Consider the following 27553-nt stretch of genomic DNA (forward strand, 5'->3'; position numbering starts at 1 on the left):
ATGTGTCAGGCATCGTGATGGGTGCTGGTTGACTAAGAAATTATACAATTCATGGTTTGAAGATCTGATAAATCAGCTATAAATGTCACATATCACTATCGTTCTTCCTCAAAATTTTTTGCTCACCATTTAAAAAAGAGAACAGGATTTTTAAACTATATTTTATGACCTACAGTTATGAACATCTAAATACTAAAAAAAATTACCACCTTTCGACTGATCACATAAATACTTCTTTTCACAGGTATTTATTTTCTTTCATTCTTTTTAAAAAATAAATATCCAATGTAGGTCCCTTTTCCCCTCTCAGCTTTATTAAGGTATAATTGACAAATAAAATTGTAAGTTATTTAAAGTGTGCAACGTGATGATTTGATATACGTATGAATTGTGAAAGGATTTCTCCCTGCAAGTTAACACATCCCTCACCTCTAATACTTACTTTTTCGGTGAGAACATTTAAGTTCTATTCTCTTAGCAAATTTCAGTTGTACAATACCGGGTTGTCAACTACGGTCACCATGTTATACATTAGATTCTCAGCACTTATTCTTCTCATAACTGAAAGTTTGTACCCTTTTACCGACCTCTCCCTATTTACCCCACCCCCAGGCTGCAGCAGCCACTTTGTTTCTATAAACTCGACTTTTTTTTTTTTTTTTTTAAGATTCCACATATAAGTGATACCATGCAAGTATTTGTCTTTCTCTGTCTGGCTTATTTCACTTAGCAATAAATCCTCCAGGTTCATGAGTGGTCTCAGGCATTTCTAATTAGCTCTGAGGTGTTTTTAAATGACAACTGATCCTCTCTGACAGCAAATTATTGTTTTATTTGCTTTTGAGGTGGACCTGCGAGCAGGGCAATGAGTGTTTCAAAGGCTGTTGCGTTGGTGAATCTCTTTTAAGAAACTGTCTCTTTTGAAAAGTCAACCAGCACAACATCATTATGAACGATATTTCATCAGCGTAGCTTGCCTAGGAGGCTCAGAAATCAATAGTTTTCTTTTTTCATGAAAGGCTGCAGCTATGATTTTTTTTAAAAAAAGAAATATTTGTCATAGTAGTTGCTATGTGGCATTACTGGGTCTTAATCTGTGTGCTAGCAACGGAACATGTTTGCTTATTTGTTATAACCGACCTACGATAATCCTAGCTAACACTTAGACGGTGCTTCCTCCAGCCAGGCAGATCGAAGCACTTCAGAACCGCTGAGTCACTTAATCCTCACAGGAGGAGGGTAGCAGCTGTTCCTAGTGCTACGTTATCCCCATTTTGTAGACTAGAAAATTGAGGCAGAGAGAGGCTAAGTACTTGTACAAAGTCACAGGACGAGTAAATGGCAGGTTTGGGCTTTGAACTCCGGCAGTGTGGCTCTATTTTGCTGCCTTTTATAAAGGAAGTCCAATCACCTGAGATCTTATTAAAACTAAAAACCGATTGCTATTCCGTTTGGTGTTTGGTGCCCTCCCACCCTCAGCCTTCAGCTTGATTTTCCGGCCCTTCTGGTGAGGACCATAAATTGGCAATTGCTTCCCTTAATGCAGATGAAGAACTTTTCGTAGATCCTGTGGTGTTTAATTGCATAAATATACAGTGTACACACACACACACACACAAACACAGAGCAAAATGAACGATGACCACTGATTAATCAAGAAAGGCTTGATTCGGGCCTAAAATGACCAGTTGTTCTCCAAGAACAGATACAAAAAGGGCAGGGGCTGGAAGCCAGCGAGAGAAGTCTCTTCCGAATCCAGGGTCCAAGGACTTCACGCAGGCACACGGGGGGCGCTTTTTCCCAGAGGAGGCCCGTGGGAGCGGGCGCGGCGCCGCGGGGACGTGAGTCTCCGGGTCGCCCCGGGTCTCCCGCTTCTGGGCCCGAGCGCGAGGCTGCGCGCAGCCAGGACAGCCTCCCGCCGGGGACTGGGCTCTGCGTGGGGCGTGGGTGCGCCGCTGCCTGCGGTACCCGGGCTGGAGGAGGAGGGCGTGCGCACCCCCGCCCCGCGCTCCCCGCGCCCTTTGGGGACTGGGAACAGCAGCCTGGGAGTGGGGTGCACCCGGCTGGAGCAGGAGAGGAGGAAGGGCAGGGAGTGTGCGGCCTTGAACCCTCCCCAGCTCCCCCCCGTTTCTCCCCCCTCCCCCCATCAGTTTCCTCCCTCGCCACCGCCCACCTGGCCGCCCCCGGCTGCGGCTGCGGCGCAAGGCTCGCTCCCGGGCCGCCCAGTCGCAGCCCGCGGCTGTCTGCGGAGCTTTCCGGGTCTCTGCCCTCCCCCTTCCCCCGCCTCGCCCTCCCTCCCCGGGTGCCCGACGTGCTCGTTCCCTGCCACTTTGGTCCGGGCGCGCCGGTGGGTTTGGCCTGCGCGGCGGCGGCGGCGGCGGCGGCGAGGCGAGGGAGCGAGTGAGCGCGAGGGGCGGGAGCGAATGCCTGTGTGAGTCACCGGTACCTGGAGAGCGCGCGACGCAGAGCGAGCGGCGCGGAGCCCGAGCCGGAGCCGGAGAGCGCGGCCGCCCCCGGCGCCAGGCCCGCCGCGCCCCCACCCGCGCCCCCGCCGCCCTGCCCGCGCGCCGCCGGCTCGCCCGGGGCCCGGCGCCGACTGCTGACCCCGGCGCCCGGCCGCCCGCAGCCCTCCCGCCTGCCCGGAGGCGGTGCGGGGCTCGCCGGGGGATGTCACAGCGGCTCCTCGGAGCCCCCAGCCGTCGCCGCCGCCGCACAGCCGCCGCCCCCGGGCACCGCGACAATGAACCCCCAGTGCGCCCGCTGCGGAAAAGTCGTGTATCCCACGGAGAAAGTCAACTGCCTGGATAAGGTGAGCGAGGGGGCGCCGGGCCAGCCCGGACCTGCCGGGCGCCGGGCTGCACCTGCTTCTAGAAGTTTTGGCATCTGGGGTGGAAAGAGATGAGTGGGTCTGTGTGTTTGTGTGCGTCTTGGCACCGGGCACGCGAAGGAAGACGCCCGCAGGAGTGTCAGAGAGCACGCTCGGCGATGGGGATGTTGGAACCGGGAGAGGCTTTTGTCGGGGTGCGGACGGCGAGGGTGCGGGGCTGCGCCGGCGTTGGCAGAGCTGCTGCGGAGGGCGCGCGGCGGAGAGGGGCCCGGGGCGGGGAGAGCCGGGGCTGGACGCCCAGGGGCAATTCAGCGAGCCGCGGCCCCCTCCCACCTCCACTCCTGTCCCTCACTGCATCGCACCCCCCTCCCCAAGGGTCTGTCCACATCCCCACCGCGCCCCCGCCCCTCCCATGACGGCGGCGAGGTGGAGAGGCAAATAGTAATTAATATGTCATGGGGCGGCCGCTGCCGCATTGCTAAGACTAATCCCCACCGGAGAGCCCGGGCTCAGCGCGGCGAGCGGGATCTACGGGGGCTAATCCAGCCGGTTGGGGACTTCCAGAGGAAGTGGCTCTGGCCCGGCCCTTGCAGCCCTGCTCCCTGCCCTTCCCGGGCGTGGATGGAGTTGAACAGCTTGGGAGAGAGACCCCGGCGCTGTCCTGAGCACCTGACAATTGAAACCAGCCGGAGGCGTTCCCTGTGAAATTTGCGTGTGGTGATACGGATGCCTCCTAAGAGCACATCGTTATCCCGACAGTCATCCTGGACAGAGTCCACCTTCCCCGCAATTTAGTGGAACCTGGACAGGGATGGGGGGGGGGCAGGGTACTTACGTCGTCTGCCTCCTGCCACCTCGGGTTGCCAGACTTCCAGTGGACACATGTTTTTTCACGTCCTACAAACACGGTGATTAGGTACTTTGAACTGGGTTCGTTTCCCTTTTGAAGCTACTTCACAGGCTCCATTTCTCCATTAACCAAGCTCAGAATTCCGTTCTGGCTACTCCTAGAAGTGCGATATGGACAGAGCCTCGACAATTCTTCCCTCTGAGCCAGTACATTGTAGTGGGGAATCATTTAAAACTCAGTTTTAATAGCCACCTGCTTTATTTACTTAACTGCAAGTTGGCGAACACATCCACTGTTACCTAGGATCATTTTGTTGTAGTATCTTCAAATACGGGAAGGGACTGTGATGGACTAAAAACGTCTCCTTTCTGTACCCATCCTGGAAGGAACTGGCATTGTACTAAAGTTTTAAATATTTATTTTTTTCAGTATTGGCATAAAGGATGTTTCCATTGTGAAGTCTGCAAGATGGCTCTGAACATGAACAACTACAAAGGCTATGAAAAGAAGCCCTATTGTAATGCGTAAGTATTGTCAACATGGTATGCCAGGTGTGGCACAGCATCTGAGCATGAAAGTGAGTGGATCTGCCCGTTCTGAAGAATTGACTCACTGTGTCACCCGGGTGGCAGTGGCCAGTTACTTGTTTATGTTGCGTACTCTGGGGCCACGTACTTTGTTGAAAGTCGTGGTGTTGACGTCTTTCTAATATGCAGGGTAATTTTGTGTGTCTTCAGCCAGAAGGTTAGTTTTTGAGGTTCCCGTTATTGCGGAGTTAGGGACATGTGTTAGAAGCTGCAGAACTTACACACTGAAAATGTGTGGGCTCTGAAGTGCATGTCAGATAGATTTCCATTTTAATCATATGTCAATTTCCATTTTAATCATATGATGTTGCTGTACTGCAATTTTATATCTGAACCTAGTTGCTAGGGAAAGGAGTCTTGCTCGCTTGGTCTTAGCTGAGACAGCTCCAGAGATCCTGGAGCTTAAACAGGAAACCGAAGAATTGAGATGTGGGTATTTCCAGCTGGTTAGCAGTCGGTCTGTTGGTGGGGATTAAAGAAGGCAAGCTTTCTTTGGCAGGCTCTTCTGTAGGCATGCTTCTATCCTAAAATAATAACAATTAGCCAGCATTTATATAGTGCTTACCATGTGCCAGTCCCCGTTCTAAGCACTTTACGCATATTAACTCATTTAATCATGTGATCCTATGACTTAGGGGGTGTACTGTTATTACCCCCATTTGACAGATAAAGACATTGAGGCATTGGGAGGATAAGCCTTGGGAAGGGGCTCAGATTCCTCTTAGAGGCTGCAGATGGTTAAACATTGCCAGTGGTTCGAAGTGGCTCCCTTGCTGCCCTGGGGCATGTGTTTTTCTGAGAGCATCTTCCCATGCAGACTGTTTTCAGCTGTGGGCCCTGATTGTTGAGCCTTCTTCCCAGTTCCCCTGTGGGGCCTGTCTGGCCTGGAGGTGGCAGAGGACCTTTTGGCTGGAATATTGCCAGAGATTCATTCTCCCTAGAGTCTTTGAAGCAGGTTCCTTCAGGCCTCCCGGAGATGGAGGGCCCGTGGTTAATTCATGCTTCACTCATGGGAGTGTGTTTTCATAGACAGTAAATTTTGGTAAACAAATGTAATGTGCTCATACCTCTTTGGTGAAGAACTTTTTTTTTTCCAAGTCTTTTTGTGTTCCTTCCAGTCCTAGCTTAGTGCTTGTAGATAGACCAGAAACTTTTCAAGAAGTCTGGAAATGGGGGCATTGAACAGAATTCAGGACTTTCTTGAATAAGTGAAGCCTGCCGACATTCCCCAAACTCGTTGATGTTTTCAACCCTCCTATACCATGCCTCTTCTTTGGGTAACATGAAGCAAAAATGAGATTTCAGTGCCATGGTCTCCTGCTTCTCTTAAAGAGAGGTCTGAATGACTGGTTAAAGATCAAAGGCAGGCAGTGGAACTAGAAGGGAAAGGGCCCCCAATACCCCATAAACAGGATAATTTTCTTTGGTTAAAGGAAAGTGAACCGTTCTTCCTGTAACTATTCCAGCCTGTGGCCTGATTCGATCAGGCTTTATGGGCCACATCAGGATTCTTTATAGCTCCACAGCCGAGAGTTTAACCTGGGGATAACGGTGCCTTCGGATGCCTCTGTAGGCCTGGAGGAATTGGGAGGGGAAGAGGAAAGATAGGAAGAAAACGAGAGAACACATATATATGTATTATAATATAATACAATATGTGTATTAATATATATACACGTATGTACACATGTATATAGGTAAAGAATTGAATGAGGGAGAAAAAGAAATGATAAGAATAAAAGGACAGAAAAAAGAGGTACAGCTGAAGTGGAGTCTTTAATTGCATTGGGCCACTTGCAATTCAGTGCTTACTGCTTAGTTTCAGTTTGGTCCAATTAAAAAAGAATATCAGATTCTGCAGCAAGTCATGGATGGCTGGTTTGCACTCTGACCTAGTGAACTAGTGCCCAGAACCGTTGAGATTTGGACCCCACAACAAAGAGCCTCTCTTTGTAGATAGGAAGTATCCTGCTGTGTTGTTTCATGGGTCTGAGTCTTATTTTTAATACTTTTGGTATCTCTAAATGGAATGCTTACAGATTTTCTCTCTGAAATTTCTTATATAATTCCAGTACTTCCTTGCTAGGTTTAATTTGAATATTTGAGTAGCAGCTCCGATTTTTTGCTTAATATTGAACCTGGTAGTCCACTTTATTGAGCAAAGAGACGGGGAAGATAGGAATCCATCTTTAGTGGGTGAATGAGTAGAGTTGATGGTTTAAATTTGTTTAATTTAGGTTTAAGTTCAGGTCATACCTTGATGTACTATTTCCAGAAAACAGAAGTTGGCGAAGTTGTGGGTTCTGTCTTCCGTGAGGGTTTCAGTCTGGAAGGCCCCTGTTGTTCTCTACTCTTATTTTTCCAGGGACACAGGTTGCCATGTAAACTGGCTGGTCAGCCTGGATTACCCTCTGGGGATCCCGACACCCCTGCTCTAATTCAGGTGGTGTGTGTCAATCAGCTGTCCCCTGTGGTCTTGACCAGAAGGGCAGCCGTAATTTGTCTGGGTCAGTGGGGGAAAATTGATTCTCTGAAGCATACTGCTACTGGAAAATGAAATATTCAATGTCCATGTAAAGCAATATTTTCTCTGTACCTGGTTTGGTTCGGGCATCAGTATACGTACATGCTTAAATGAAAATGACTGTTCTAACCCCCTTGTAACTTTTTATTGTGAAAAATTTCATATACACAAAATGGTTGAAAGAAGAATACAATGAACATCTGTCTGCCGGCCACTGAGAGTCAACTGTTATTAACATTTTGCATTACTGGCTTCATATACAAATACTTTTATTATTATTTTTTTAATAATTTTATTTATTTTTTCCCCCAAAGCCCCAGTAGATAGTTGTATGTCATAGCTGCACATCCTTCTAGTTGCTGTATGTGGGACGCGGCCTCAGCATGGCTGGAGAAGCGGTGCGTCGGTGCGCGCCCGGAATCCAAACCCTGGCCGCCAGCAGCGGAGCGCACGCACTTAACCGCTAAGCCACGGGGCCGGCCCGAAATACTTGTATTATTGTTGGGCCATTTGTCAGTTTCATGCATCAAGTTAGTTTCATAAATCAAGATATTTCATCCTAAAAGTTACATCATGCATGCACTAAGAATATGTTCTCAAAGAATCATAGAGCCATTATCACACCTAAGAAAATTAACAGAAATTTCATAGTAACGTCTAATATTCTGTCCATGTTCACATTTCCCCCATTGCCTTAAGAATGTCTTTTCTAGCTGTTTTTTTTTAAACCAGGATCCAATCAGGGTTCATACCTTACCTTTAGTTGTTATGAAAATGTCAACTTTTCTTGATTATTGGAGATTCAATATCAGTTCTTTAATTTCTGCTGTCGCTTCTCTTGGTTTACATAAAGTCTCAGAGTTTTCAGGAAGAGGAATTAAATAGCGTTTCTTGTGAAAATAACCTACATAATTAACTTAAGAACCTTTAAAATAAATATTAATAATATGCTTAAAAAATTTGAAAGCATAAACATAGACATTTAGGATTCTTTTAAGAAAACACAAAGGCTTTTTATTTTAATCGTTACCTGAGGGCATTTTTTTAATGGAATGAAGTAGTGAGTATTTCTTTGGTTTAAATATGTTCCTTGTTTATATTCTCATGTGTTTAGAGAAGAAACAAGTTTTCCATTTGATTTCATGCAAAGGAGAACGTGTATAAAATATAATTTACATAATATTTAAATTTTGATGTTTTGATAGAAAGATCAAAGTATAATACACACTAGGTGTAAGATTGGGCATGATGCACATTTTGTTCCTAATGCAGCAGTGCACACTATTAAAATATTTAAAAACAAACTGGTCCACTTGAGTACGTGCTGTGTTTTCATAAGCCTTTAAGTTTCGTAAGCAGGCAGTGGATTCTTTAGCACATTCAGGATTTTTTTTTCATCATGGATCTTGGAAAGAAAAGAGGACAAGTCAATATTTTTATTGCTAAAAGGTGCTGAGAAAAATAACACTAGATGATTAGATAAAAAACACAGCTCATGTTTGTATGGGAATTTATACATTGAGTGAAACTATAAACGTATTGCTACCCAACAAGCCACACAAAGGATATAAGCCCCAAGGCCATTTGTCAAATAAATAATTTATTGTGTGTAAAAGTCAGCATAGTATTTATTATGTGTTTGTAAAACATACATCAGTTGTTAAAATATTCTGATAAATATTATCACTTAGGAATAGCAGTGCCAATGACTGGCTAGTTAATGTACTGTCACCAAACATCAAGTTATTTTAGGTCAGGGGACAGACCAGTTAATGATGCAGTCGTCTTAGCAGGACCCTGCCAATAATTTCCCCAAGTCATCACATTTGCAGAAATATTTTGGGGGCTGAAAATTTGTTCTGACCTGCCCACATTTAATGTACCTCCTAGCTGCATCAAATATATCTTCAGTTGTGGGGCTGAATGAACACAAATATCTGCGCTAAATATGTTTAGTTCTCTTTCCAAATAAGATTCCCTCTCACCAAATAGTTTCACCTAATGTGATTTTGGAAGACTTTAAAAATAAAACAGCAGGAGCTGGGTATCATGTTTACTTTTGCTCTGCCTGTGTTAGCCTTCCATCTTGCGAATATTTATTGACTCTCTACAGCCTGGAAGGTGCTGAGCGAGGTGCTGCTCATTATGAGTCACCCAGCGTGGTCAGCGCAGTTCAGCCAGCCTGTCTGGAGGGTGATTCTCTAGGCCAGCACTCCACTAGCTCTCATTTACCATTTCTCTGGTCGCCCTCTTCCTTACTGCCTTTCCTAAGGGGTACTCAGAGGACATGGAAGGAAATTAAATTTAAACCTGAGGATTTTTCCCTTGTCCCTGCTTAGGCCTCCCAAACCCTGGTTTTGTAACACTCCAAGGACTCGAGTTTTCTCAAGGGGACTTATGAAATTCTTGCTATTAAGTTAGCTTTAATTACTTAAGAACTTTTCATGAAAGGCACTATGGTGTAATTGGAGTTTTGAAGAAAGACAGAACTGGATTTGAGTACTGGCTCCGTCATGTCCTACTAAGCAAGTCTTTTGATCACTAAGCTTCAGTGTCTTCCTCTGTAAAATGGGAATAGAAATGCTGAATCCACAGGGCTGTGTGAGGATTAAGGAGACAGCGCATGTCGAGGCTCTCGCCTGGTTTCTGGCACTGAGCAGAGCTTCCATAGATCCTGGTGCTCTTAATTTCCTCAGTGGTCCTTTTTTGAGGAGTGAGGGAGGAAACAGAAAATAGAAGGGAGAAGAAGAATGTCACGGAAATGATAGTCACACCTGTTAAAAGGTGTATACCAATGTTTTTCACACCATGAGTTGCCACCCATTAGAGGGTTGTAACCAGAACTTAAAGAAAAAGAGAGAGAAGAGAGAAAATATTAGAGTTCACTTCAGTAGTGAAAAGAGTGTTGTTTTGGCCAACATTTTTTTTCAGTCATATGTATAAAGTGTGTACTGGATCATGATGTAAAAAATATTTTTACTGGAGGTGGTGGTCAAAAAAGTTTGAGAAACACTAGTTTAGTTCTGTGTTCTTAATGCCCCACACATCAGAGAGCACTGGAAGTTGCCGGTAAGTGCAGTGCTGGGTGCAGTAAGTTCATGAATTCCGACAGCCATTGCTCTCACACTCTGCTGTCCGTGCCAGCCACGCCCTGCCCCACACCCCGTCATCCTTCGGGACTCAGCCATTGGAGCCCTGCCCATCCTCTGAAGGAATCATGTGCTTACCTGTCTGTACCCTCTTCTGGCTTGGGGTGGCTCTGCGGGCATCTGTCTTGCTCACACCCGTATCCTTAGGACCTGGCACTTAATGCTCAATAAAGATGAGCTGCATCAGTGAGTGTGAAGGTTATGTTGCATCTCAGAGTGTAGTCCCTGCCTTGTTCCCTGGGGCAGGATGCAGCCCAGACTAGTTTCTTCTGGGGAGGCAGACAGAGGTTGGGCGATCTAGAGGCGCTGGCTTGAAAGTAGGCTTTGAGGAGCCTGAATGGTGGTCTGATGGCCAGGGTTCACAAACGCTGGATCCCAAGGGATAAAGTCCCCCTGCCGATGGGATAGGCTCACCTTGGCCAATCCATATTGAACGTGGTGGAATTTCCTTTCAGTGCTTCCAGGCTTGGTTTCAAAATCTGATTGGTTTCTAAAAGATTCCTTATTGATGCTCATTTATTTTCTTCTGGGTTTAATTATAATCTGTTAAATGGGATAATAATTTCAACCTAACAGGAACTTGATAGAAATTAAATGGGGCAAATACTTGTAAGCCTTAGCACATCAAATGACATCTATGAGGTATCCAAATGTTAGTTCCTTCCCTTATTTATAGTACATTGAAGGTTGTAGTCTCATATTTCCCCCTTAAAGAGAGGAGAAAATGTCCCATTATTAAAAGTTACACTTAGTTTCTATGGAAGGAGGTTGTGGTATGTAGGGATTCTGGTTAGCATCAGCCTTGCCTGACTTTTTAGTTACATACTACATAGAAAAAATTAGACCCTTTGCTCTTTGACATAGACCTGATATGGGAGGATGACTGTTTTTTTTTTGTTAAAATTGGATGATTGAAAGTGAAGGAAGGAGACACTTTGTCTGAACCAAATAAAAAAGTTGCAGTGTATATGCAAAATGATCTGATCCTCAGTTACCTTATTGAACCATTGATGATATCTAATGAATTTTAGTATCTTTTGAAATCATTGTAGAAGACCATCTTGACAAATCATGGACTGAGTTCTGTCACATTTGAAAATGTTTCTGAAAGGTGTCTTTGATGTGTAGTTTCCGTCTCTTTATGATGATGTATTTGTATGGAATGATGTCAGATTAGAAAAGATTTGGAGATGAAGCACAGCAAATATCTCCTAAATCACGGTGAAATGCAAGGTTAATGCGCGATATAGATGTGTGTGCTTAAAGGGATATTGATTATGTGTCAAGGGCCTGCGTAAGAGTGCATTTCAGTATGTCTTCTTTAAACGTTTTCAGATGAGTGCTTTACAAAGGATGAGTGGTTCCTGGGAATGTCAGGACTGAGAGAGGAGCAGACGTACCCACACATGACACCCTTGTCCCTGGAGCTTCAGGCCCCCTCAAAGCTCCGTCCCCAGAGGAACGGGCAGTCGAATTTCTTTTCTTTTTCTTTCTGTTTCTGTTCTCCTATAGTTAGCGTTACTAGGAAGACCTAGGCTGCTAAAAGCATGAAAAGTGGGATCTAAAGTAATATTTACGAGCTGAGTACCCAGAGCATTTCAAGCGCTCAGTAAAAAGATTATTATTGATTCTAATGTTCTGCTGATGAATAAAACAGTTCTGCACCCTCTCTCGTTGAACCTAGATTTGGGGCACAGACATAACCAGAAAACAGGAAGTTGTGAAAAGGACCGGGTTTGAATGACAAGGATTGTTTATTCCAGCTCTGGAAACCAATGTTAATTTTATTTATAGTCAGTTGTGCGTTTTTCTTAGTGGAGTCCTTGAGGGAGTAGCTTTGTGTTCAACTTCTGTTCACTTTTCCACACTCTCTCTTGACTCATTCCCATTGAATCCTAAAAGGAGCTGGAAGAAAACTAGTTCGATGTGTGTATTTTTGAACAGCATCAGATCGATAAGTAGACTGGTGGTCTGTTATACTTGTGCTTCAGCTCAGCAGTCTAAAAAGCCGTTTAGACAAAAATCCTTGATTAGCTCCCCTGATGCTCATTATCCATCAAAGGCAGGTACAAGTCAACCACAGAGCGTGGAGAAATGGGATGGTTGTGCTCAGCTGAGGGCCAGAGATCTGGGATGTGGAGTTAGACGGTTGCCTGCCAGTATTGAATTTGGTCTTTAAATGTGACTTCATTATCTGTTAATTGATCAAGAGCGTGAACTTCACCAAATTCAGACAATGCACAGAAGCATCAAGAACACTGCAGTAGGGCCTGCCCCGTGGCTTAGCAGTTAAGTGTGCGCGCTCCGCTGCTGGCGGCCCGGGTTCGGATCCCGGGCGCGCACCGACGCACCACTTCTCTGGCCATGCTGAGGCTGCGTCCCACATACAGCAACCAGAAGGATGTGCAACTATGACATACAACTGTCTACTGGGGCTTTGGGGGAAAAATAAATAAAATTATTAAAAAAAAAAAAACAGTGCAGTAAACGCACAAATCAGTATAGGAAGACGTATCAGATAAACGCGTATTTTTGATGCTCCGTTTGGATGTCTGTCCCACCCTCTCCTGGCTACTCTTCCCACGGTCCACCCAGGCTCTGGAGCCCCATGCGTCTCTGTCATCTTCCACGCCTCCCTCCACTTCACCCACACCCCCACGTATTCCTTCCTCTGTCCTTGCCCTGATTCAGGATCTCTTATCATATTTGGCCAGTGATCCGACCATTGTCCCCTAACTGGTCTCCCCGTTCTAGTCAATCTCTTTTTGAATGCTTTTCCTGCTACCAGAGTTATCTTTTGAAACCATGGTTCTGGTCATATTACTCCCTTCTACAAACACCTCTGATGGTTCCCCGTTGCCTACAGAAAAACTGGGTTTCTACAGACAGCTGGGGCCCTTCACAGTCTACCTTCTTTTACCCCCTTCTGTTTACCCTCCTCCTCTCCAGCCACACCGGACTGCTAGCTCTGATGCCTTCACCAAGTTTCTTAACCTAACTCTCAGGATCGTCACCTGTAAAATGGGTATAATAATAGACTCTAGCTCATAGGATTAAGGATTCATTGGAATATCAAAATAAGTGTAGCACAGTTTAGGCACATAGTAAGGAGTTAATAAGTTAGATATAATTTTCATGATTATTAAACTTGACACAGTGATTTGACCCTTTACTCATGCTCTTCTTATGCCTTCGTGCCCTCCCTTCTTTTAAAGGTACTTTCATCTTTAAGGCACTCAGCTGTGACAGCCTTCGTGAAGCCATTCTGAATCTCTCAGTCAATTACTGGGTTCTCTCTTTGTGTGCTCAGTGTAGTTTTTATTCCTCAGTTAGATCACTTATCAGAAAGGCTGCCTTGTACTGTAGTTGTGTTTGTCTACCCATTTGAGGTGGTTTCCTGCTGAGATTGGACCATGGAGGTTCACAGCTGGGGTTGGAGGTGGGTTGGGGTGGGGGAAGTCATATCAGCTGCAAGAGCTTTGCTTCATAAAGGGATTATTTTTGGCATGTGTTTAGGAATTGAGATTGGGTGTTGCAAGGCTGCAGTGCAATTCTGACACTAACCACCCGGAATTAGTGGCAACTCCATAAGTTAAGGGTGTAGTCCCCAACAAGACTGCCCTCACTTCAGATGCCAGCTGCAAGTTCAGGAGTCCCCAGGGCAGCCACGCTTCTGCCCAACTGGCTACAAATTCGAGGGTTCCCATAACCCCCTCGGATTTGATAATCAGCTAGAATGACTCACAGAACTCAGGACAGTGCTATACTTAAGATTATTGTTTTATCATAAAGGATACAAATCAGGACCAGCCAAATAAGAAGACCTATAAGGTGAGGTCTGGGAAGCTCCTGGACATGGACCCCCCCGGGGGGTCAGGATGTGTCTCTCTCCTGGCACATTGATGCATTCACCAACCAGGAATCTCCACTGAGCTTTGGCATCCAGAGTTCTTATTGGGCTTTCATTACACAGGCATGGTGACTCATTGGCCATGTGATTATTCAGTCTCCAGCCCCACTCCTGGAGGAGGTCCACTGATGTCACCTGACTCAAAGCCCCAACCCTCTAATCACATGATTTCTGGAGTGGCCAGCCCTATCCTGAACCATCTAACAGCATAACTCAGCTATGCACTGAGGGGCTCATGAATAGCAAAGATATTTCTAATTATTTGGGAAATTCCAACTATTCAGAATATGTTCCGGGAACCAGGGATAAATGCTAGTCAAATTCTTTATTATACAACAGGTGTGCTTCTCACTGTCCTCATCAGATGTACTGTTGGAACTGTTGACACATGAACCTTCCTATCTCGTTATGACAAGAATGATGATCTAAAACCCGCCATATCTATTTAGTCAATCAATAGAAGTTGGGTAAGACATATAAACAGTTTGCTGCCTGCACACAGAAGGCAGGTGGGAGGACCCATTTGTGGAAGGATCCTTGATATAACTCTCTAGATTTGGTTTTTATACATAAGCAAGTCTTTCCTATTAGCAAATTACATTCTTGAAGGCAGGAATTGTCCCAGTTACCTTTGTATACTCTGGCACCTACTGTGTGCTGGTTCAGTGTCCCCTTGATAGAGACATTGCCCAGCTAGCTTTGTGCAGCGGGCCCGTTTGGCTGTCTGAGCAACACAGCTCAGCCTCAGGCATCTGTAGCTGAGAGAGCTGACTCAACGAGAAGGAATAGACTTTTCTTTCCATGAGGATCCATGTGGCGATCTCGGCTGGAGCTGGCCGTACTTGAACTGATAATACACATGAGCAGTAGCTACCACTTCATCTGTTTAGGTGAAATATTGAAATTTATAGCCAGATTATTGGTCACTGACATGCAGCTGAACAAAGGATGACAAGGATAATGTGGTCTACAAAGGTAGTTTGTAAAAATCATTTTGTTACCACCATGTTTTCCAAAGTCTTAGAAGTGAATCCTGTTTTAGACATCAGGCCATGTGCACATTCACCTGCAAATCCATATATTTTTTCCTGGAAATAAGTATGATTTATTTATTTCCTGAAAGAAAATGTAATCAGGGATTAATGTGTTAATGCCTCATAAATGAAAAGTCTTTACATTCTCTTATGGAAGAATGTAATTTTCTTTGGTGACTTTCTTCAATGCTCTTGTCTTCCCCCCAGATTTCTAGAACTTCAAAAACAACTCAGCAGGATCTGTGCTTCTCCTCCCACCCCCATCCCTGTCCCCCATGCCAGCCCTCTCTCTGTTTAAAGTCTTTTCTCTTGGCACTGACGTAGTTCTCTGATTTCCTTAACATTAAGTGAAATTCTATTTAAAAATTTCTAGATGCTTAAGGCACATCATAATTAAGGGTTATTCCTGTCAGGAATAGAAACACTATATTAAAACAGTTCTTCCTCAGAGGCTGCTAAAGAAGGAAAATCCCATTTAGAGGGTTTGCCTCTGTGGGTTTTTTTTTTTTTTCTTTTAAATGGTAGTTATGTAACATCAGGTTGAATTGGCCAGGAGTCAGAAAGCTGGCTTATTTGGGTGTCTCTTGTGTCATATGTACCTGAGGGGTTGAGTGGTCAGGAAAGCACCTGTCATTTGTCCACGGGGGCTGCTGCCCAGGAAGTGTTCTACATAATGGCAGTTTGACAGATATTGAAATAAACACATTGTTTTTTCCTTATACAGCGGTGGGTATGTAACAGACACTGAATAAACACATGTGGATTGACTTTGTAAGTACATTTATTCTGAATGGGATACAGCAGTCCTTTATTTCCATAGCAAGCCTCCTAGCTCTGGCATCCTTCTGTGGTTTGTACTGGCGTGTCAGGAGACATTGCTACTCAGGATTTAAAAATTAATCCCCTCTCAGGGGAAAACAGGTGGTAACATAAAAGAAGTCCCTGAATGGAGGAAGGATCAAGTAATCCTCAGAAGAGACCAACAGGAGTACGTTTATGATCTCATTCGTCTGTGCCAATGCATAGACACCGAGGAAGGTTCATGAGATCCAGAAATCTTGCCAATGTGTGGTGGGGACAGGCTGATAACTACATCCTGGCAGTGGAGGGGCTTGCTGTGCTAAAAAAGAGACACATCCAAGAGGAGGATCCAGGGGTACAAAGAAAGAAACTTGAAGGTGAAAGAAGGTTGGAGAACATTTGGGTGAGAATGAAGTGAAGGAGAAACAGCAGTGGCATCGCTGCAGGGCAGACCAGGCGGCTCATCCAGATGGGAGATAGCACGGAAGCTTTCTCAGCATCCTCACGCTTTGGCGCAGAGGCAGGATGCAGTGATGAGGGGAGACTTTGATAAGACAGCTGCTGGAAGTTTAGAAGAGACTGTCAGTTGATTTTTTTTTGCTTTGCTTTTGTTTATAGTTTCACTGTTTTCAAGCTGCTTCGGACTTAACGTGGCAAGTACGGCAGAATGGGTTGGTGGTGTAGTAGTTGTGGGGACTTTGGAACAAGTGGTCTCTGTTGTCTGGAAGTTCATCAGAGCGAAAGGAGGGATTGCTGGCCACACCGCATCCCAGACTTCAGGACAGCCTATTAACAGTGCATGAGAAGCGAGAGGGGCCATGTGTGTTTAGGGAGCCCTAGGTTATGATAAGCTTTACGAGGCAGGAGCCACGTAGAATTTGATTCCCCCTGTATACCTGGAGACTGGAACAGCCTGTGGCTTACAGTTGGCCTTTAATAAAGATTTACTCAATAAATGAAAGAAGGAATAAAAAGAAAGTTGGCTCAGTGAGATAGAAAACTTTGAAAAATAAAGATTTGGTTGAAAAGACGTTAATTATTTCAGTGAGAAAGAAAAGGGAGAATGCCTTTTAAAACAAAAAACCAAAAAGCAACATAGGGCTTCCCCTGAGCCTTCCAAGCTCTGATTAATACAACAGTTTTAAAGATGGGAAACTGAGAAGTCAACACTGCACCCACAGGAAGAATAGGATCAGGAAAGCTTTGGCCAGCGTGAGCAATGGCTTGTGAAAAATTCCAACGACCAAGAAATGAGTTTTAAAGGCACTTATATTCTGAGGAAAAAGATGCACCATGGCTTGGGGAAGATGCTGTGATAATAAAAGATGATAGAGAAAAGCAGAGTTATTCAATTCCTACTTAGCTTTCCTCCTTTCAGCTAAGAAGAAGCTATTTAAAACTAGAAAAGACCCACAAACATCATTAAGAAATTAAAGGTTAGGAGATCCAATAGTAAGAAGACATCAAGCAAGTCTTCACGGAAATAAAAGAAGTTTGGATCTCTCGGTTCAGATGAGGGTCCTGAGAACACCCTGTAGATGTGGTCCTGGCACTGAAACCCGTGGAACCATGGTCCTTAACAGTGCGAGATGATGTGATGGGAGAGTTATGAGAATGGACTCCATTGCTCAGCTGGGTTAGTTATGGTGATGTTGTGTCAGTTATCTGTCTGCAAAACGAGGAGGCTGTGTCTCAGTTGATGATAATAATAGTCCTTACTACCTCTTCTGGTAAGGAATAAATCAGATAATCTATGTAAACAGTTGACACAGTTGATACCATGTAAGTATTAGTTATACTCGTTATTGCCTATTCTCTTTGAGAAATTATCTGCAAAAGAGAGCTTTGAGGGTTTTGGAGATGGGAAAATATTCCAGGTTTTAGAATGGGGAAGAGACAGATTGTAGAAATTATAACCTAATAAATTTGACATTAATTTCTGGCAAAATTCTCCTGTGGATAAGTACAAAGACAGTTTGTGGGGACTTCAAAAGAAGAAGTCCTCATAGCTTCTGTATTAGTTTGCTGGGCCTGCTGTACGAGGTACCACAAACTGGGTGGCTTAAACAACAGAAATGTGTGTCACAGTTCTGGAGGCTAGAAGTCTGAAATCAAGGTGTCTGTAGGATTGGTTTCTTCTGGAGGCCGTGAGGGATGGATCTGTTGCAGGCTGCTCTCCTTGGCTTGTAGATGGCTGTCTTCTCCCTGTGTCTCTTCACATCCTCTTCCCTCTGTGTGTCTCTGTGTCCAAATTTCCCCTTTTTATAAGGACAACAGTCATATTGGATTAGAGCCCATCCTAATAACCTAATTTTAACTTGATTCTCTCTGTCAAGACTCTCTCCACATGAGGTCACATTCTGAGGTACTGGGGTTTAGGACTTCAACATATATTTTTTTGCAGGGGACACAATTCACCGCATAACAAGTTCATTAACAAAAGTCAAAAGAAGCAAAGCAAAATTAGCCTTATTTTTTGATGGTATAGAAGAAGGGAAATATATATACAGTGAACTTTGAATTTTTAAAAAAGTATTCAATGATGTTAATTGTCATAAATGACCTTTACGGTGAGTCTATTCCCTTCCACCTCCCCCACAGGCCCTTAGTTTAATGTGCATTTGAATTACACGTTGGCCTCAGCATCTGTTTCTTTATTTGATGCTTATATTCTCAAGACCTCATTATTATTTTCAAGGTATAATAACCTTTTTCTCGTCCACCCAGGATGTATACTTTGTGACATTATGTGCATTGTAAGTTCGTGAAACAGTTATGAAATTGTTCTCTGATGGATTGCTCCTGCTCATAGGAGAATGGTATTAAAATATTTATAGGAAAATGAATTGCAGTTTCAAATGGAAAAGGCCAGAAGAAATATGGTTTAAAATTTCATACAAAATGACACAGTTCTTATCAGTTTATTCTAAAAAGGGGGAAAAAAAAATCTCATGACTGTGACCCAGGTTCTAGTTCAATTTAAAGATTCTGATGTGGAGATTTATAATTGTAACGTTTCTACAATTTAGGATTTATATTTCAATTTGAGAATTTAATTTTTTTATCATGAAACTTTCTTCCATGGCTTCACTTTCTTAAAACTTCTCTTATTATCATATTAAGTAATGGAGAATTTTATCTGTATCTCAAGAGGTGGCTGAGTAGACTTACTTCGGTAACGTTGACATTTATGTGTAAGGATTGGGTTCCTGAAAGGAATGCGTCTGTGCCCACAGCCCAGGTGAGTCCTGTGATAAGGCTTGTGTTGGTCCTGGTTTGTTTTCAGTAGACATGCTCCCTGCTTAGCCTCTTCTCCCAGGTGAACTTTATCACCAGATGGAAACCTTATCCACCCACTGAGTTCTTGTGGATTTTGAAAAAAAGCATTTCTCCTCCACCCTTATCCCCTGACTTTGAAAACAAATCCCCAAAACACTCTTGTCTTTTCCTCCTCATTATCAGATCTTAATTTTCAGTGCCTCCCAAGTCCTGTTGATGCTTCTATCTTTAATTAATTTTTTGGTAACTTTTTGTACGTTTAAACGTGGCTGCATTTTGCAGGGCTCTGACAACCCCATCGACAAGATGCCAAACTGAAAGCTCTTCCGGCCTTTAAAAAAAGGAAAAGCTCCTTCTCCCCAGTTACATAAATATAATTTCTCCTCCCTCAAAGAAATGAATGCTTCTGGATATTTTTTTCCTTATAGTTTCTACTGATCCTTTCTGGTTTTTTTTTTTTTACCACTTGAGTGGCCAGAAATTCAGCCTTGTGGTTTGATGGACATTTTTAACTTTTCTAAAAACCTTTGTTCCCAAATAGGATTTCTGGGCCCCACGTGAGACTGTAGTGCAGTTACTCACCTGACTTTTGAGAGACAGCAAAGGCAGGTGGCCCGGGGCCCACTGCGCCTCTGTCCTCATCATGCAGTGGGGGTTAGTCTCTGCAGAGGGATTGGGTGTGAGACGAAAAGAGAAGATGAGTGTTTACAAAGAACAGGGCACAGCCCTCTGTAAATGGGAGCATTAATGACCACCTGACTCTGTTTTCGCAAGATGCCCCTTGCCCAGTCTGTTTTCTTTTTTCTAGAACTGGCAGTGCTCTCCCCATCCCGCTGTCCTGGCCCTTTCAAATATAGCCATTGTTTGAACTTTAGCAATGCAATGATTACCTGGGTTTTGAGTGTGAATTTTAAGCTGAAGTGTTAAATTTTTATAGGCACAGTACTCAAGATTTCAAAAGTACTCATGTATATTTTTCAAATTGGAATGTGTTTTCGATTTTCTCTAAGGTTGAGATTTGGAATGAGAGTCTGAGAGGGAAATTCTTTTTTTCTGTCTCTTAGCTTTAAACTTCAATTAAAAAAAAATTCTCCATGGTGAACATATTAAAGAGACTCTTAACTGTGAAGATTTAGTTATGATGTTGTTGAGGAAAATGCACATGGTCTCTTTAACATTTTGAATAATGTTGAGAGTTACTCTGCTTTTTTTCCATTCTCTGTTTCATAGTGTGAATTTCTAATCATACAGGTGCTATGGAGGCCCATGAGTGCGGCAGACAGAGAGGAAAATTTAATGTCATAGCTCATTTACGTCATGGCTCGCTTTCTAAATTTGATTTTAGTGTTTGCTTCAAAGAATATTTATTTTCTATATGGTATTAATAATCTAAGGCATTCTCTTCTGAACTGGGGAATTGTTCTCTTCATCAAGTCAATTTTTAATGTTTCTCAAAAACACTGAAGAAGGTGAAACATTTCTGAAAAACATATGTCATGTATATGTTCCTTCTGAATTTCCTATTTTGCTTATTTTATGTGACATTACATTATGCACCATTTAACAAATATAAACACAGTCCTGCATCTTGCTTTTATGCAGTGAAGACTTACATTTTGTTTCTGTATATACTTGTAATTCAAGAAGTTAATTTGTAATACATTAGCCTCTGTAATCTTGCTGTATAGTGTAGTTAAGAGCCCATGCTTTGAAACCAGACATTTCGGTTTGAGCTTTGGACTCAATTTGAAAGTCACTTCCTCTCTCCCACCTCAGTTTTCTTCTCTGCAAAGTGAGGATGATAATAGCAGCTACCACCTGGAGTTGTTGAGAGGTATACATGAGATAATGCATGGAAAGTGCCTGACCCATTATCACTACAGGTTTATGAGCTAAAAGGGGCATGGTGTGGGGTAAACAATTTGGGACTAGCGGACTGGAGACCTGGGATTCTAAGCCAGAGAAAATCCACAAATGCGGGAAACACAGATTGAGACTAAGGAGACCAAGACTTTGGTTCTAAGTATGTAAGGTGGTGTTGCTTTTCTGTTGGGTTATTCTCTTATTCATATTGCTACAAACAAGGACATAGATACAGAGTTTATTTTTTCCAAAGTCACTTTTCACTTTAGCAGAATAAAGAGGGAAGGACTTGTGGTCACTGGATTCCTGGACTAGAACTAGATGCCCCTTTCTCTTTATTCGCTTCAAACAATAAGTTCAGTTACTGTTCTGAGGTTCGTGAGTTCAGAGAGGAGTTTGTGCCTGGAACCAAGTATGTTACCCGATCTGCACTTGGCCAAGCTAGTTAAATGTTTGGATGAAATGATATGTTTTTCTTTTTCTTTTTGGCTTTTTCGGTACTGGATTAATGTTGGATGTTGGTCGATGGTGGATTGCTCTGTCCTTGCAGCCTATGCATGAGGAGAGGCCCAAGGACATGGTGTGGCATTGGGAAATGGATGCTTATTGGGTGCCAAAGGAGTTCTTGGGACTAATGGATTTTAAACATTATACCGGAGTTGTAGCCAGCAGCTTAGTTCATAATCACGAGCTTGGCATTGGGAAGAGAGGGATGGCCAAATGGAGAACGTGAAAGAGGCTCCATCCTGGATTATACTGTCTTGCAATCCCAGGCTTCTTGGAAGCCATCTGAGGTGAAAGTAAAAGTGGGCTTGACTCTGCCTGCATCCCTATCAAGACAGTAGGGCTTATCTCCTCTGTACCATTTCTTGATGGTGGGAATTCAGTCACTCCTTCATTTATTCATTCAGTGGTACAATTCATTCATTTAATTACTATTGATTGGACATCTGCTATGAACCAGGTAGTGTCCTAAGTACTTAGGGATACAGCAGTGAACAAAGCCGGTGAAAATCCCTGCCCTCGTGGTGCTTCCATTTTAGAGGGAAGAAGCGGATAAAACAGAAACAAAACAATAAATAATATATTAGAAAGTGATAAATACTGTAGAGAAAAACCAACCAGGGAAAGGAGATAGAGTGTCAGTGGGTTGGGCAATGGGTTGGGGGGCAGCTTACAATTTAGAATGAGTTGGTCAGGGAAATCTAGTTTTTACATTTCAGCAAAATTTGTGGGAGTTGAGAGAGTGAGCCCTGTGGAGACCCAGACCATGGAAATAGCAAGGGCAAAAAGTGAGCCTGGAGGTGTGGGAGAGGCAAGCCAGTCAGGGAGCCTGCGGGGAGTATAGGAAGAGGAGAGAGGTAGATGACTGGAGGGTAGCAGGCTAATGCGTGGGGTGGGGAGGAAGGGAGGGTGGGGAGAGGGGATAGGGGAGGGAGTGAAGAGGAAGGGAGATTGGCCATGGAAGTGTGTGTGGGCAGGTGGGGGTGTGGGTTGGGAGGGGAATGAAGGGCCTATAGACCATTATAAGGACTGAGGAGTTGGAGTAACACTGAGTGAGGGGGGTGCTGGAGGTATTGAGCAGAGAAGTGATGTGACGTGTGACTTAGGCTTTTAACAGGATCTCTCTGGCTGCTGTGAAACTAATGTACTAATAGGCCCAAAAAGGCTTTTTTGTGTGTGTGTGTATGCCAAAGGGACAGTCACATGTTGGGTGTATTGATACCACCTTTAGTGTAAACAAGAGTATATTTTATCATAAAAATTAGCCCAGATTTATCATGAGGCCCCAGTCCTTGAGGGAGTTTTATTCCCCTGGAAGTTGCTAGGACATGAGGGTCTGAGGAAAGGGACAGCACGGGGGTTTTTTGACGTCATCAGTGACCAAGTGACTACTTTGTTTTTTCCAAAAAAATTTTTTTTTTTTTTTAGGGAAGATCATCCCTGAGCAAGCATCCGATACCAATCCTCCTCTTTTTTCTTTTTTTTTTTTGCTGAGGAAGATGGGCGCTGGGCTAACACCCGTGCCCATCTTCCTCTACTTCATATGGGATGCCGCCACAGCATGGCTTGACATGTGGTTCATTGGTATGTGCCCGGGATCTGAACCTGCAAACCCCTGAACCCCAGGCTGCCTAAGTGGAGCACCTGCGCTTAACCGCTGTGCCAGCCCCCCAAGTGACTACTTTTGACTTAAGCAGGGTAGATACATTGTTTTATGTGCAAAAGTAGATCTTTTGTGTCCTGAATATAATTTAGGCCTAGATTGCTTTGGAGGGAACTTGGAAAAGTCCTGTAGAATGATTGAATCCTGTTGAGTTCCCGCCAGATGAGCTCATTCCTTCCTGTGCCTTCCCTCATTCCATCCTCCCTTTCCCGCCCTTCCTTGATCATCAGGCCTGAGGGCATTGCCGTAACAGACCGTATATTTCTGAGTGGTGGTCATTGATTTTCCTTGGCTTGGCTGAAGAAACATTCCTGTCCTGTCTTTTGAACGTGGAGTACCATCTTGGCATGAATGAATTTTAACAACAGAACCTTGTTCTGCAGCTAGGGGTTGGCACGATTCCACTTCCTATTAATTTTTTTGTACAATTAAGGCACCTAGGAAAACATTTGAAGAAAGTTTTCATTTTGTGGGCCAATAATAAATGCCATAAGGTGGTTTGCCAGTCTGTTGGATTCGGTTGTGATTTTTTTGTACAGAAGGTGTACAAACGGTGGTTACTACGAAGGTGCATTAGGAGCACATAATGACTGTCTGTTGAAACATGGAAATTGATTTACACAGATAATTGTTCTGAAGTTTCCACATCTCATTTTTATATTTGCCAAGCATCCCCACCAGTTTCGTTTCTTGGCAGTGCAAATGTTTGCAGACACGTTATGTGTTCTCCAGCATTCACAACTTAGTGTTTTTTCCCACATACTGTGGTTGTGCCCGTCTGTGGATTGAGCCAAACTGGGGCACTCTCAGTCCATCATTTCAGTTTTAATTAGTTGTAAAATATTAGCAGGAAGGCAAAGTTATTTTACATGGAAGTGACTTATGTGGGAAGTGGCTGATTAAATTTTATGGTAGAAGCTGTTCTGAGTGGAATTTGTCAGAAAGTTGATGAGAAGTGAATGGTTACGATACTCGGATATAAATCCTTAGTTTAAAAAAGATGCAAGTTGTGAATAAACTAGGGTGTTGAGATATAGAAAAATATTTTTGTAAATATGTGTTTTAAAACCTAGGCCCTGTTGTTTCAGCCTAAGTCTTTCAAAAACAATGATTGCTCTGATTTTGCAGTGGGAGTCTTTGTTTAGTTTAGAAGTCAGTAATGACTTGCTACAAAAGAAACATAACTTAGTTGGGAGGCTCCCTAATGGTGAGCATACTGGGTAAAAGATTTGAGGAGGAACAGGGCCTTTGCACATGTTGTTCCTCTTCCTGGAGTACTACCTTCCTCACCCCTACTGCCCCCACCACATAACTTTGCCTAGTTGATGCATTTTGGTCCTTTAATTCTCAATTCTCAACAGAGAGGCCTTTCCTAATTTGGCTAGTTCTCTCTACTGTAAACTCTTATAGCCTTGTATATAGTCATGTGTCACTTGATGGGGATGTTCTGAAAAACATTCTGAGACACCATCGTTAGGTAACGGTTTTGTTGTTATGTGAGCATCATAGAGTGTACTTACACAAACCTAGATGGTGTAGTCTACTACACACCTAGACTATATAGTACTAATTTCATGGGAACACCATCGTATACGTAGTCCATTGTTGACCAAAATGCTGTTATGTGACGCATGACTGTAGTTGTTCTTATAGAACTTATTTTATATTTATTTGAATAATTCTTTATTCTATGAACCCCATAAAATAAGGGAGAATATTATTTTTTGAAATTATTGTGTCATCACTGCCTACAAACAGTGCCTGCCTGGCACATTGATAAATATTTGCACTTGATAAATATTTATTCAGTGAAGGAATCCATGAATAAATTGAGTTTGGGTGGTTGCAGAAGGCCAGTACAAAGATTCAGGCCCACAACCTCAAGTTCAAATGCCTGTGGGGTCAGGCAGCCAGAGCAAATGAGTGAAGTAAATTGGCGAAGCCACCTGAGATGTGCTGGGCAATCAGATAGAATGTCCTGGAGAGGGGCCCACTTAGTGGGTGTTCTCTGCCCTCCTTCTCACCATAGGGGTGTAGGCTTGGACTGTGATAAATTTGAAGGACTCACTGGGCATGTGGATTAGGGTGGGGTGGACTTGTGTAGTAGAGAAAACTGGGAAGGAAGACTGTTGGAGGACATGGAGTGCCAACATGGCTTTGGAGCAGAGGTGAGAGATCCTCAGATTGGGAGTTGTTTAGGAAGAAAATTTGGCAGCTGTGGGATGTCTTCAAGTAGACCAGGAGACTAGTAGGTTCTGAGGCTGAAGTAACAGTCTGCCCCAGAGCTAAATGAAGCAGGGCGCTGGGAGAAGCGTGGTGGTAGAACCAATAGTTAACTATCACCAGTAGTTTTGCAAATACAAAGACAAACATATCAGAAAACAGACTTCTGAAAATTATACTGCTCTTAATTGAAGTCTTTCTAGAATCAACAGAAATGGTGACTGGAAGAGGAAATCATGAGGTAAAGTCAGATTGCTGTGGGTTGAGGATTGAGTGGGAAGTGAGAAAGGAGAGCCAGTGAACGGAGACTCCTCTTTTGAGAAGTTTTTCAAAAAAGGAAGAAAAGAGACTGGAACAGAAGCAGGGGCAGAGGAAAATACCAGAAAGATACAAGGGATAGGAGGGATTTACTCTGCCAGTGAGGATCCCTTCTTCTGAGATAGTAAGAGCAGAGCAGAGTGGGTCAAGATGCCCAGCTTCTGGGCCGGCCCTGTGGCTTGGCGGTTAAGTGCGCGCGCTGCGATGCTGGCGGCCCGGGTTCGGATCCCGGGTGCGCATCGAGGCACCACTTCTCCGTTCATCCTGAGGCCGAGTCCCGCATACAGCAACTGGAAGGATGTGCAGCTACGACATACAACTATCCACTGGGGCTTTGGGGGGAAAAAATAAAAAAAAAAAAAAAAAAAAAAAGATGCCCAGCTTCTGAGGTGGAAATGGTGAGCAGACAGCGAGGTCTTATCAGGAGGCCAGAGGAGGTCATGCTCTCAATGGAGAGAGTGTATGGGGTTGGGGTTTTGCTTTGAGGATGACGTGTGTAGGATGTAGTCCTAAAACGCATTTCCATTTCCACAATCACAGATTTTATTAACAGGTGCTAAAAAAATATTCTTGGAAAGATTGAGGGAAAGCGTCCCTTGCTTTTTCCTTCGACTTGAAAACCGACGAGAAGCCTCAGACACTTCCTGAGATCATGAATAAAGCAGCATTCAAAACTATGCCATGGAGGATATTTCCGACCTGTGGCAATCCAGAAGCCATTGCTTTTCTGTGTAGGATCCTCCTTTGACTAAAAGACTAAGGCCTATCTCACTAGCTTTTCAGTCAGATAACTGCCTCTGAAGTGGCTTGGAAAATAATAGATAGGTAATCAAGTAGCATAAAATATTATGGAACTACTGTAGACATTCAGTAATATCTTTGGAATCTGGTAATACCTTACGTTTGTGAGTACTTTTTCAGTTAAAAAAATTTTTTTTTTTTTTGCTTTACCAGGCTTTTACTATTTTTCCATCAGTAAATTTCACTCTTAAGGTCTCTTCAGAGTATCTCATAAGTCAACAAATCTATTTCAAATGTGTTTGTTACTAAGCAACAGTTACTAAGAGCCTCTGTAATTAAGATGCAAGTTCCAAGATAATGCACCATTGCAACACAGCACCATTTTCACCATTTTCTGATAATGTGAGAGGAGGGAGAATAAAAGTGAAAGAAAACTCTATTTTAGTGAGAACACAGCGTCTGAAATTTCTGAATATTTCATTTGGCTGGCCTCTAGCTTATCCGGGACAGAGTGTTTGTGGCTTACAAATCAGCTAGTCATTTTGTCTCGTGTCTGACATGCATATTCCCGACGTGAAGAGGAGGCACGGTCACTGCACAGTGGTGGCATGACGGCCACGTGGTAACGAGACGGTGCTGTCTGACATGCGCACTGGTGAGCGGGATGAGCGAGTGAGCCCCACGTGGACTCAACTTCGCTTGCCGCTCTCGCTGACCTAGATTAAGCGGCGATGTGGGCGTGTTTTGTACTTCGTTTAACAATGCACGGTGTCTTTTTCTTTCGGTGATTTGTAAAGGAAGGCTCAGAGGAATTTTTTCCTGTTCATCGTGCCTGGCTCATAGCAGGCACTTCACAAATGCTCCTCTTTCCCTCCCCGCTTCATTCTGTTCCAGGGACAAGGAGGTGGGTAGGGTTTCCATGACGACCTGTTGTTGAATGACCTCCTTTCAGACCTGTTAGATGCCCAGTGAGCCCGAGTAGAGGTCCAGAGAGCCAAGCCTCACCTAATGGAAGGCTTGGCTGGTGAAAGAGGACTCAGTGTGTCCCAGTCAACAAGCAGTTCCTGAGTGACCCTCCAGCTGCCTAAAAACTTGGCGCTTCCCAATGGGGTTTGCTTGCAGATTGGCCTCACTGCAGGCAGAGTGGGTGCCGGCCACCAAAGAGCACTGACCCATGGGTCTGGTTCTGTGCCTTGGGTTTATCTGCTTCCGTGCCTTAGGTTTATCTTGAGCAAGTCATAATCACCTTGAGCTTTAACTTCCTCGTCCTTACACTGGGG

At 43.9% G+C, this 27553-nt stretch overlaps 1 protein-coding gene across 2 annotated transcripts in view; it reads left to right on the top strand.

The window, feature by feature from the left end:
- The first annotated feature begins 2354 nt into the window (after nt 1-2354).
- The window catches only part of NEBL (nebulette), a 337317-nt gene continuing 312118 nt past the window's right edge, over nt 2355-27553 (top strand). Inside the window, exons 1-2 of one of the 2 annotated variants that reach the window (XM_087420771.1) lie at nt 2355-2809; nt 4107-4201. In XM_087420771.1, coding sequence (XP_087276897.1) covers nt 2741-2809; nt 4107-4201 — 164 coding nt within the window. In that variant the 5' untranslated portion in view covers nt 2355-2740. The remainder of the gene's footprint in view (nt 2810-4106; nt 4202-27553) is intronic. The other variant, XM_004425309.3, reaches the window with a different exon arrangement.

This window comes from Ceratotherium simum, chromosome 32, assembly GCF_057802395.1.
Source record: "Ceratotherium simum simum isolate JZ-2026a chromosome 32, ASM5780239v1, whole genome shotgun sequence".
Lineage (NCBI taxonomy): Eukaryota > Metazoa > Chordata > Mammalia > Perissodactyla > Rhinocerotidae > Ceratotherium > Ceratotherium simum.